The 12,644-nt window shown below is 48.6% G+C and overlaps 1 protein-coding gene across 3 annotated transcripts in view; it reads left to right on the top strand.

Moving 5' to 3' along the window:
* Positions 1–12,644, top strand: part of Dlgap4 (DLG associated protein 4) — a 126,909-nt gene that overhangs the window by 54,775 nt on the left and 59,490 nt on the right. For all 3 annotated transcript variants that reach the window (XM_010640001.1, XM_010640000.1, XM_010640002.1), the window contains exon 6: positions 1,981–2,221. In XM_010640001.1, the coding sequence (XP_010638303.1) occupies positions 1,981–2,221 (241 nt within the window). The remainder of the gene's footprint in view (positions 1–1,980; positions 2,222–12,644) is intronic.

The raw sequence follows: 12,644 nt of genomic DNA, 5'->3' as shown, positions 1-12,644 counted from the left end.
CTGTGTTGTTTTTTTGTTTTTGGTTTTTTGAGACAGGGTCTCACTATGTGGTTGAGACTGACCTGGAACTCACTATGTAGCCCAGGCTGGTCTTGAACTCACAGCAATCCTCCTGCCTCGGCCTCCCGAGTGCTGGGATTACAATGTGCACCGCTATGCCCAGCAGGAAGTGCTGTGTTGTACAGAGCCTGTAGGGCAGTGTCCCCCACACAGTAAACCCCAGTGGTGCACATACCAGCAGCAGTCACTAGCTGACACCCTCCTCGAGGGTTGGGAGCATCTTAACCAACATTTGTAAATTCTCATGTTCGGTTCACATTGCTGCCTACATTCATAGGTGCAGGTGACTCTCCATACTCTGTTCTAAGTACATGATATGAGTTACCTCATTTAATCCTAACACTATGAAATTGACGCTGTAATTGGCCCATTTTATACATGGAAAATTGAGTCACAGAATGATTGACTCGGCTATATTCCTATTAACAAAGCTATGATGGACCCAGGATTGGGTCCTGGATCTCAGACCTGGTGGCCTGGTCCCAGAGCTGTGCTGTCATGGTGTAACCTCAAAGAAAGACCTCATTGCCCTTGGCAGTCACAAGGGTCTCAATACTTCATTTGGCAGCATGAGAAGATAACCACAAATTGCTTTAATATCACCTCTAAGTGTATTTTGGGTATGCCATATGTCCTATATCTTATCAGATCGGCCCAACAGAACTTTCTGCAGTGATGGAAACTGTTCTGTAATCCATGTTTGTCCAAGGCAGCCACTAGTCATTAGTCATTAGTCACATGTGGCTTTCGAGCAAATGAGATTTGGTCAGTACAACTACCAAGCTTTTTTACTTCTAGTTAATTTAAACTTAAATAGCCACACATGACTACCACATTGGGCAGCATAGATTTAGACATTTGCAAACCCTCTCCAAGTACTTGAGGGTCCATGTAATCATTTTACCTGGTGTACACACAAACAGGTACGCAGGCGATTCCCTGTCAGGCACAGGAGGAAACGCTGACCTGGAAAGCACAGTGGTGGCCTGAGGGTTTCTTCCCCTAGCTCAGGCCTTCCCTTAGGCCCTCCTCCTCCTCCTTGTGTTCCTCTTTGGCCAGCTGACTCCTCAGCTTATACCGTGTGGTCCTGTTGCCAACAGAGCCCGAGACATGGGTCAGACAGCCCCACCGTGGCCCACAGAGAGTGTGTGCATGGTAAGGCGGCTCCACGCTTCAGATTTGCAGGATCCTAGGCAGAAGAGACAACTCAGGAACCACGTAGATGGGCAGAGCACACTGCCACTCTCTACACTGCCTCCGCCAACATCGCAGACTGCTCCTCCCTGCTCCAGCCCCCCTTCCCCAGCCTGACCTTCTCTCACCAGGCTCTCGTGTCATCTCTGGCCTGTGCCTCCATTCCACACCCAGTTCACATCCGTGCTAATCTTTGGAGTGTTGGCTCTGCCCCTTCCTCACTGGATGCCCCTGACAAGCATCTTCCCGCACTGGTCCTCAGTTTATTTGCTTGTAAAATGAAGGGGTTGGATCCTAACCTGGTAAACATCCAGGGCAGACATTCCTAATTAGACTTCTTCCATGTGGAATTCAGATATGGCCTTAAAATATCAGTTCATCAGTAGGGACACACAAGATAGCATCTAGCTAATGTCCTGCATTATTCTGACCTTCTCCATGCAGAGATGGGAAAATTGAGGCCCTGAGAGATGAGATGGGTTGTTTTTTGGTTTTGGTTTTTGGGTGTTTTGGTACCGGGGTTCAAACTCAGGACCTTGCTTGCACTTTTGAGGAAGGTGTGGTGCCACCAAGCCTTTGGCAAGCGGGCTCATCAACGTGGTGGGAGGGGTGGTGGCTGAGGTGAGGCCCAGAGTTCTCTCCTGCCCTGCAGCTGAGCTGACTACAGAGCAGCCCTTCCCTCAGCATAGTAAAGCTGGCCCCTGATGCCTGCCTTTGCCTGGACAGGTACGGGAGGCAGATCTGAGTGACCAGTACGAGGCAGCCTGCGAGTCAGCCTGCAGCGAAGCGGAGTCCGCAGCAGCGGAGGCGCTGGACCTACCGCTGCCCAGCTACTTCCGCTCCCGCAGTCACAGCTACCTTCGCGCAATCCAGGCAGGCTGTTCACAGGAGGAGGACAGCGTCTCCCTGCAGTCCCTGTCCCCGCCGCCCAGCACCGGGAGCCTCAGCAACAGTCGCACACTTCCCAGTGAGTAACCTGATGCGGGGACCCCGGTTTCCCTGCCTGATGGGCGGGCCAGGGGAAATGCTGATGGGAAGGAATCCAAAGAGGGCTGGGCCGCCACTGGAAGAAACTAAAGCAGGTGGGCTCGACACTGAACTTCCCAGCGGGTGGCAAATCGGACCCCAAATGGGGACGACACAGGGTGTCGGAGGTGTTGGCGAGGGCGGAGCTGACGGGATCCTTGGTTGCTTACGGCGGCCACCTGCTGGTTGGCGAGCTTTACCGGAGCACACCGACCTGTGGGCCTTACCTAGTTCAGGCAACCTGAAGGGGAGCCTGCGGTGAGAGGGTGGAACTTCCCCCGGGATACTTGCAGGTTCCGCTCATATTCTCAATCAGGGATAATTCAGACTTCCTGATTCTTGTTCTGACTGCTCTGAAGGTGACCCATGCCTGGTAAGCGGGAGAAGGGGCCCGTGTGACTGAGACAGCCATTCAGTTACAGGGCAAGGGATATACACAGACACAATTTCTGGTTTAGCAGAGAGCTTTGAGCTTACTCTACATAGCTAACTCTCAGCCTCAGTTTCCCCATCTGTATATAAATTGAGGGCATGAGCCAGACCCTAGAGAGCTCTTGGTGAGCTAGAGACTGTACAGAAAGCTCACCTGTCACACCCCTAACCTGCACAAGGCCCTGCCTGAATGCTTCGTAGTCGGAGTGTGACAAGCCATGGCTGTTATTACTGGTTCTTAGATTTGACTCCGAGCTTCCTGATGATAGTCAAGGGTAATTGAGGTTGGAGTGTTGTTGGAAGAAACAGCTGTTTCAAGTGCTCGGTCATCCTTGTTGTCCATAAATGAACCCAAATTCTACATTCTACGCACAGGTGACCAACTTATTGACTAAATGAACTGGTCCTTGCAGGAGACAGAGCAAGAAACAATTGATCCATGAGTGTCTTTCACATCCTCCCTGGTCTGCCTGCTCTGCCCCTGGGTGACATGTGGGGCAGATCCCTGAGGCTTTTCTAGTCACTTTTAGAACTTAAGGAACAGCCTCATTTACCACCAATGGTCCAGTCTGTTCTGGTCTAATGTCTGTACTTGAGTTTGTCCACCTCAAATACCATGCACCTGCAGCTAGGGCCTGCTGGGGGCTGGGACACCCTAGTAGGGAGCTGGGTGTGGTAGTCAGTGTCTCTCTGTGCCTTGCTCACCAGTGGCTGCTTCTGGTTTCCCCGGGTGGGAAGAGAAGGTAGCTAGAGCAGGTGTTTTCTGGTATTGGGATTCTAAATGACTGGTGCCTCCTGAAGGGCCTTCCTGATGACTTCTTTCCTGGCAGGGACAATGCCCCTTCACCCCAAATGTTTTTTTTTATAGGAGTGATTGAACTCAAGGCCTTTGCACTGAACTACACCCCTACCCCCTTTTTTATTTTTTGAAACAAAGTTCACTAAGTTGCCCGGGTTGGGCTCAAACTTGGGATCCTCCTGCCTCAGCCTCCCACAGTCTTAGAATTGCAGATGTGTGCCATCGTGCCCAGCTCCATTGCTTCTTACTATCCCTCCACTTGTCCATCTGATGGTCCCCCACTTCCTCATCAGCCTTTTTGCTACAAGACCTGGCCTGCTAGCCCAGCATCTTGGGCAAAATCCTCTGAAGAAAATTCCAGCCCTCCTTTCTCCCATGGTGATCATTTAACCCAGTGGTGGTGAAACTGGCAAGCATGCCATAGCTCTGTTTGTTATCACTGAAAGCTCTAAAAGTTTTCCCATCACTGGCTTAACCCATTTAAAAATGAGGGTCTTTTCCTTGTGGATCTTTGGAAGTATGAACTAGTCTGCCACACCTTCCTTCCAGATCTGCCAGCCTCTCCACTTCAGCCTTCTCTAAACTAGAGTCGAGGCCATAGTTCCATGGCCTCCCAGGCTCTGTGCTGCAGTTCCATGGGAATCCTGGGTAAAGGATCCCATTCCCCACATTCTCACACCCCAGGGAAGTTCTCTAAGTATGAGGTGCCCTGGAGGGACATACAGCATCCCCAGAAAATCTTTCACATAAACCCTCACTCATCAGTTTCCTCCAAACCCAATTATTCATGAATGGACTGAAGATACACAATGGGCTATATAAGGCAGAACTGTTTAAAAGTTCCCTCTACTGGTTCTTGCCTCACTAATGCAGAACAACCACAAAGTCAGCGCAGTACAACCAGTAACATTCTTTCTTGCTCCCAAGTGGGTCATCTTAGACAGCTGTGCTTCATATTCTCTCATCCTCATCTGGTAACGGAAGGGTCTTCCTGAGATCAGAGGTCCAACCAGGGCATGTCCTCCTCATGGTGATGGCAGAAGGCAAGAGAGCAAGCCTAACCAATGACACAAGCCATTCATGGTCCTGATTTGTGAAACATCTGCTAACATCCTCTTGGCTAAATCATATAGCTAGGCTACAAAACAAAGGATGAAGTTCTCACTCACCTTTGTGTAAGAAACTGTGTTCGTATGACATAGGGTATGGCTGCGGGGGGGAAAGAATAGGGACAAATAATTCAGTCTGTTATCGTCCACTCTTTTGGCCACATTTATCGAAGTCCATCCCAAAAGAAAACACTTATTCCAAAGACCTCCAAAAATTTCATCCAATCATGCCGTCAAGATCTCATGATCTATGTCTGCATCATGTTCCTAAGTCTGGATGTGACTCCTCTTAATCAACCTATGATCTAAACAACCCTGTCATCTGCCCTTGTAGCCCAACCCTCCCATATACACAGCATACTTTTGGGTAAAATAGGAACAGGATAATTGTAATTCATGCTCCTGCTCAAAAAAAGGGGAGAATGAGGATTCCAACACGTATTTATCAAGGGCAAGTCTGAAGTTCTTCTGTACAAATAATCTTGACAGGGAATATTCCTGGAATGTCTCCTACACTGGAGAATATGATCTTTGTGCAGCTGAACTCTTCCTAAACCTGCTTCCTCCCTGAAGGGAGCTACAGATCTTTTTACATCTCGAATCGTCTTAATCTCTGTAGCCTAAGCTGACAATTGTTCGCCTGTGCCTATCTCAAGCACTTTGAGTTTTCTACATATTTGATTCCTTGTAACCCATGTTTCAAAGCCACCTATACAACTATTTCTGAGTTATGCATCTCTTGACCTAATTATGCCTACTTTGGATACATTAGTCTTCTGTGACCTTAACCTTTCTGGGGGCTTTATTTTTATTTTTTTATTTTTGGTACTAGGGATCAAACCCATGGATTCTATATAACCTCCCAGCCCTATCTATCTATCTATCTATCTATCATTTATTTGTATTTTTATGATATTGGGGATTGATACAGGGTCTTACTAAGTTGTTAAATTGTCCAGCTGGGCTCAAACTTGCAATCCTCCTGCTTTGGCCTCCCAGAGTGCTGTAATTAAATGCAAGTGCCACCATACTATGCCTGGCTGTTTGTTTTGGTTGTTTTTGTTTTGAGACAGGGCCTCACTAAATTGCTTAGGCTGGCCTCAAATTTGCAACCTTCCTTCCTCAGCTTTCTGAGAAGCTGGGATAACAGTCATGCACCATTACATTTGGCTCTGTAAACTCTTTTGACCAGCTCAGAGGATGCAGTACTAGGTGGTAACTTTAGAATGTTAAAAAAGAGATGTCAACTATACTCTTGATTTGATCTGGCCCTGATGCTGTATCATAACTATGATCTTGGTTTGATTTTTGTCCCCAGGCTGTATCCTTTCTTCTAAGCACTCCCTACAGATTGGCTATTTATTTTGGGAGTTCCTCTCTTTCTTCTGAGTCTTTATCAAATGCAGCCAAAAAGAACCAGCTCTTGACTTTAACATTTTTCCTGGGAACTGTCTTGTTGAAAGCTATCCACTCTCTTCAACTTATTGGAGATGGCGGTTTTGTCAAGTTTTGATCCATGCATAATCCTGGGTATTTTCTTTGTTGTTGTTAGTATGGGGGTTGAATCCAGGACTTCACTAAGCTACATCCTCAGCTTAGCCCTTTTTTATTGCTTGTTTTGAGATAGGGTCTTGTCAAATCACCCAGATTGGCCTTAAACTTGTGATTCACCCTGCCTCAGCCTTCCCAGTAGCCAGTATTACAGGCAATCACCACCACTCCTGGCTTCTGGGCATCCTTTTTTCACCTCCTATAACAGTTTACTTCTAACTGACTACTTGGTTCTAAAGTCGATGCTACATATTTTTAGTTTTTATTGCTATCACACTCCACTTTTGGTCCTAGTTTTTGTCAGTCAAATAGCATAACAGTAATGCTTTGTACAAATAAGCATGTGATTACAATAATGGCACACAATAAGAAGCATTTGTTCTTATTCACGATTTTGCAGGTCAGTTCCTTCTTCCCTCCAGCAGGGGTGGCGAACCTATGGCACTCATGCCACAGCCAGTTGATTGTTACCATTGAAAGCTCTAAAAAGTTCACCATCACTACGCTACGTCCTGGGATCAAAAGGTGGCCAAAAGAATCAGTGGCCTAACCAGGGCATGTTCTTCCCATAGTGGTCGCAGACATCAGGGGCAACCTCATTTTACAAACACATTTCAAATCTCTTTGACACATCTGCTAGCATCCAACTGGTCAAAACAAGTCATGAGTCCAAAACCAAACTCCAGTGAAATACATCCTACCTTTAATAGGAGAAACTGTGGTTATAGAGTAAAGAGCATGAATACAAAGAGGGGCTTAGAGTTGAGGTCAGGCATTCAATCACAGCAGCCCCAGCACATCCCATATGGTTATTGCAGCATTTGGCATTAACTATAGAAATGTGAGGCTAACTGAAATGTTAGACTCAGTTTGGAGTCCTTTGCCCAAACCAAGATAATCAAGAAGGTATAAAGTAGTAACATCTCATATCTGCCCAGACATGTAGAGACATATATGAAATCTTGTAATGCTGGGCCTATGTATGATATGAAAACATGTAAAAACACATGCATACTGATATTCCCATATGTATGCACATATGCCTAGTATCAGCATATACCTGAATACACTTACCTGTGTGTCTCTTCCAAGGCTCACGTCCTTTGCACATCTGTGAGGAAAGCATACCTCTAGTGCATTGGGGCCACCAAAAAAGTCGTCCTCCCAAGTGTCCCTGGTCAGCCCTCTTTGCAGGTCTCCACAGTGACCACTTCATACTTGCTTCCCTTCCTCTACTCTCTGCTGGCCTCACCCTCAACAAGCAAACTCAGCTTCCTCACAGGGAAAATCAAAGCTACCAGATTTCCAAGACCGTGACCAGAGCTGCAGCTGGTCTGTGAGGTAGTTTGATATTGACGTGAGTGCTCCTCATTAAGACACTGCACTGCCGTCCGCCGAAAAGTTGTTGTGACGTCCAGTTTCCCTGAGAAGGTCCTTTATTTCCAACTGTCATATTTGTCATAATAACTATCATTCAGGTATGTGTATATTGTGAGTGGCACACCCCCCTTGTACGTGGCAGCCTTTATGTAAAACCTGTACAATCATACGTGGCAATCCTGCCCATAATCACCTCTCTCCCTCCACTTAGACACCCACCCCTGATAAGTGCCCCAGGGCTGCTCTGAGCCTCCACATTACGGAGTGATATGAAAGTCTTTGTTCTGCTCACGCAGCCATATATGCACGCAGACAAGACGTAGACAGGAGGGGAGATGAGGTGAGGGGCAGATACTGAGGCAGTGAGAGCCAGGCAAGGAACGCTCCTCTCAGCTGACTGTGGCCAGGACATGGAGCTGCCCACCCACTCGCAGCTGGCAGCTTCTCAGCTGCCAGTGCTGCCACTGCCACCTCTCCCTCCTCTTTTCTGACCCAGATTCCACATTCCAGAAATAGCTCTGACAGGTGACTGGCAGGCTGGTCAGCTCCAGCTGAACGTGGAGGCAGCAGTCGCTCAGCTGCAGTTGCATGTATGGGCTCCGCCCCTGCTGAAGGACCACCTGGGAGGGGCACAGGTGCTGTGATCCCTACTGCTGATCCTGCCTCTTCACTCTGAGAAAGGAAGAACAGAGAGAAGCCTCCCTCCCTTTTCTTACTCTGCCACCCTCTCCTCCCTCTCTCTTACCCACCATCTTTGCCTTCTGTCTCTTTCCCTCAGTCCTGTTTCTCTCCTGCATCTTTTCTTTTCCTTCCCCCTCAGTTTCTGACCCTCCCACCCTCCTTTCTGTGTGTCTCCCAACACCTTCTGAATCACTTGAGAAGCTGCTGCCATCACCCCAGGGGCCTCAGCAAGCAGGACAGTGGTGGGCTGCGGGGTGGCACCCCTGCTCCTGTTAACTGCCTTCTGTGTGCCTGCACATGTGTGTGTATGCATGTGTACATGCACACACGGGGTCACTCCCTAACTGTAGCGGGGGTCAAGGCTGAGCTGCAATAGGTTCTGGGCTCGGGAGATATCCTTGCTCCTTCTCCGGGGCCCCAAGTTCTAGCTTCAGTTCTGCCGTGTCACTGTAAGTACCTGCCCCTCCTGGGCCTCAAATTCTCTGTGCTATGAAGCGTGGGTTTGGGAACTCTCAGATTGCTTCCGTCGGTGACTATGCAAGTCCCAGGCTGCTCTACTCGCCCTTCTTTGCCCCTTCTCCTACCACCTAGCAACATGGCTTCTTTGATTCATTTCCCTTCTTCCCACCCATAGACATAGGAAGGGAAGCTGGCAAAATATCTCCAGTCAACCTTGTGCCTAAAGCCCACCATCAGGTCTCCCATCAGGTCATCCACCTGATTCCAAGTGTCTGGGCTAAGAGGAACCTCAAAGACCATCCTGTCCAGAGACTGCAAACAGACTTCAATTCATGAGTTATTTCTGATCCCTGGGACTCAGGACTGAGGGTGAGTTAGGCAGATTAAGTGTGTCACCACTGATTAGTGATATCTGCCATGGCCATGTGAGATACACATTATCTACTGTTCTTGATTTAACTCAGTTAATTCATATACACACATTTGCAGGTATCTCACAGAACTGCAGCCTAGGGAGTCAGTCAAGGTCACCTAGTAAATAGGTCAAAGTTTCCAGCCTGATTTTAAAGCCTTGAGGGTACCATCGTTGGGGGCAGGGGGCACATGTGGTAAAGGGGTGTACAGTGGACCCTCAAGTTACTACCAGCCTGACATATGAACAACTTGGGCTAATTAGGTTAATGGAAGATTCATCTGCCTCTTGTTATCCATAGCATATGCCCAGCCAGGTAAGCATCCAGATCTCAGATGTATTGAGTTACAACCAGCCCTCGGGAATTGATCGAGTTCATAAGGCAAAGGTCCACTGTAGTATAAGCTGGGTTTGATAGTGCACACCAGTAATCACAACACTCTGGGAGCCTGGGGCAGAAGAATTACAAGCTTAAGCTCGGCCTGGCAATTTAGTGACTTAGAGAGAGCTTGTCTCAAAAGAAAAAAACAAAAATGGACTGGAGATGAGGTTCAGTGCAAAAATCCTGGGTTCAATCCTCAGTCCTGAAAAAAAAAAAAAAAAAAAGTGTGGTGTGGTCACAGTTGTTCCAGGGAGAATCACCTGGCAGCACATGCAGGATGGATTAAAGGCTGGTGTGGTGGTGCAGGCAAGAGAAAGTGAAGCCTGAGAAGGGTCCATAGAGACAGAGAGCGATAGATGGATTCAGGAGGCCTTGCCAGAATGGGAGATGAGATGCCAAAATCCCCTGCTGCTGACATGGGCATCTCTCCACAGAGGGCACCGGACAGACTTCTTTCCTGGGCAGTATCACCAGGACATTCCTGGCTGAGTGCCTGCTATGTGCTAGGTGCATGGATCATCATGCTTCGAAGCAGACAGTTGGGGGAGATAGTGACTAGGACTGGAGGACTGATGGGCAGGCCTCCAACACCAGGACTGAGACAACTGGACAAAACAGGAATTGCTTATACCTTCACGAGGTAGACAAGTCATCCTAAAGGATCGGAGACCGAGAAGCTAAAAAACAGAACAAAACCTTCGAAGTCCTATAATGGCTAAGGACATAAACCTTGTAGTCAGGTGGCTCTTTTATCCATAGATATTTGGGGGTTTGTTCTTGCTTTACAACACTGGGGATTGAATCCAGGACCTTTGCCCTGAGCTACATTCCCAGCCCTTTTTTTAATATTTTAAATTTTGAGACAAGGTCTAAGTTGCCCAAGCTCAGCTTGAACTTTTGATCTTCCTGCCTCAAACACTCAAGAGTGCTGATTATTGGCATGTGCCACCACACTCAGCTCCATGAATGTTTCGTGATCAATTTCTATGGGCCAGGCAGTGAGTGCTACAGCACCAGGAACACATCAATAAACAAAATGGAAACCCTTGCTTTCTCGGCCAGTATATTGTACTGTGTGGAGGGAACAGACAATAAACATAAGTGGCTCATTGGAAAGTAGCACAGAGAGTACTGGCAGAATGAGGGGAGAGGTACTGATGTGTAAACAAGTTATCTAGGGTACAGCTCAGTGAGAATGAGATTTGGGACAGTCGTAAAGGAAATGAGGAACTTAGTGGAGTAGGGGAATGTGCTTCAAGCAAGGAGGGTGCTGATGTGTGTGCACAGAGAAAGGGTGACCAAACAGAGCAGGGGTGAGAGATGAGATGGGTGGGGGAAGGGGGTGTTAGGCTGGTTACAGGCCATGAAAAAGACATTGGCTTTTGCTCTGAGTAACATGGAAAATCATTTTCCACATCTTAAACAGTCAGGCTGCTGTGAAGGGCCTTAACTGAAAGGCAAGAAGTGGGTAGTGAAGTAATGCTGGGGCAGTAGTGATGGCCTATGCAGTGCAGCAGTGAGGGAGGTCATGGCATCAAGCCCAGTCCTAGATGGGTTCTCAAAATAGTCAATGAAACTCCTGGGTGGACTGGACAGTGCAAGGAAAGGGGAGCAGCCAAGGGGTGTTCCACAGCCAGGTGGAGTGGAGAGACCCCTCACTCGCCTACCTGCCACTCTGGCTGCCTGAGGCAGGACAGTGACTTAGGGGCACACACACACACACACACACACACACAGAAGAGAAACTTCCAGTCCAGGATGGAGCCTGCAGGTTGGTATGTCTGAGTCTTGCCTATCCCCCACCTCAGGCTGGAGTCCAGCCAACTCGCCTGCCAGATTGAGGGCTTGGGGGAAAGTACCTAGTACACCCAGACCGAGGATCTCAAACTTGGTAAAGTGCCTGCAAGAGTTTTGTTTCTCAATTGAGGGACCTGGATCCAGGGGTTCAATCAAGGACCACACTGTGAAATCCTGCCTTGATCCAGTTTCTCTCCAGGGGACACTTGGGGCTGTGAGTCCCAGACAGGGACATGCCCAAGGTCACACAGGGAGTGCATTATTAAGAGAGAGCTCATGTTGGGCTGCCTTGGGTTCTCAAGGCCCATGATGAATTGACTATGGCTTTTCCAAAGTAAATCAAGTTAAAGATAAAGTTGGCACAGTGACTGAGAGTAGAGTGAGGTAAACTACTCTGAAAGCGTTAAGGCACAGTGGCCAGCATCAAAAGGCCTCAGTGGCTGGCTTGGTGGTGCACGTGTATTACCAGCTACTCAGCAGGAGGCTGAAACAGTTGGATCACATGTTTGAACCCAGCCAGGACAGCTTACCACGTCCCTGTCTCAAAAAATTAAAAGGGCTAGGGATGTAGCTCAGTACTCCCTGGGTTCTTTCTCCAGTACTGCAAGGGGGAAAAAGGGAGGAGAGGGAGCTCAATAGTTCGTGATGGCGTTTATTATACCTTCATAGAGCAAAACTCTCAATGCTATTGGAAGCACCGTTATTGTCTTCAGCCCTCACAACAAACCTGGGAGGCATGGAAGATTCTCTTCCCGACTTTTATCTTCCAGAAAATAGATGGAGAGACTGGGCAAGGACTTACCCAGGATAGCGGGGACCCAGCTGGGTCCGCTGTTAGCAAGTCTGCAGTAGGCGTGGAACCTACCCACAGGGACGCGGCCCAGCCGGGCCTCAACTGGCTAGAGAGGCCACGGAATGAATGTGCTTTTGGTTTTTACCGAGCATAGGAAGGCTCAGGGGGGTGGAAAGCTCATCCCATCCAAGGTCACACAGGAACAGGACTGGAACCCATCTCTATGGGTGAACTAAGCACACAGCGGAGGGGGCAACTAGAAACTCCTACGAAAGTCGCTAAGATGTCTAAATGACGAGAATCAGTCTAAAGGACGAGAAAGTCACTTCAGGGTGCTTTTTCTGAGCCTGTTTCCCGGTTACAGTGTCACACAGAGAACTAAGGCGAGCTCCCTCTCCTCCCGCAAGGAGCATGCGTCACGTTCCAGCTGGAACCGGTTTGGTTGGGCGGCTCAAGGGGCGTGGCCCACACCTCGGGCATGCGCGTGCCGACGTGGACGCGCGCTTCCTTCTTGGGCCATTCCGCCCAAGAAGGGGGCTGCACAGAGCCGCGCGCGCGCCTGCGCGTCC

This window comes from Fukomys damarensis, unplaced genomic scaffold (assembly GCF_012274545.1).
Source record: "Fukomys damarensis isolate Sample0158 unplaced genomic scaffold, DMR_v1.0_HiC HiC_scaffold_22, whole genome shotgun sequence".
Lineage (NCBI taxonomy): Eukaryota > Metazoa > Chordata > Mammalia > Rodentia > Bathyergidae > Fukomys > Fukomys damarensis.
Note: the sequence above shows the minus strand (reverse complement) of the source record. Positions and strands in the feature narration are given on the sequence as shown.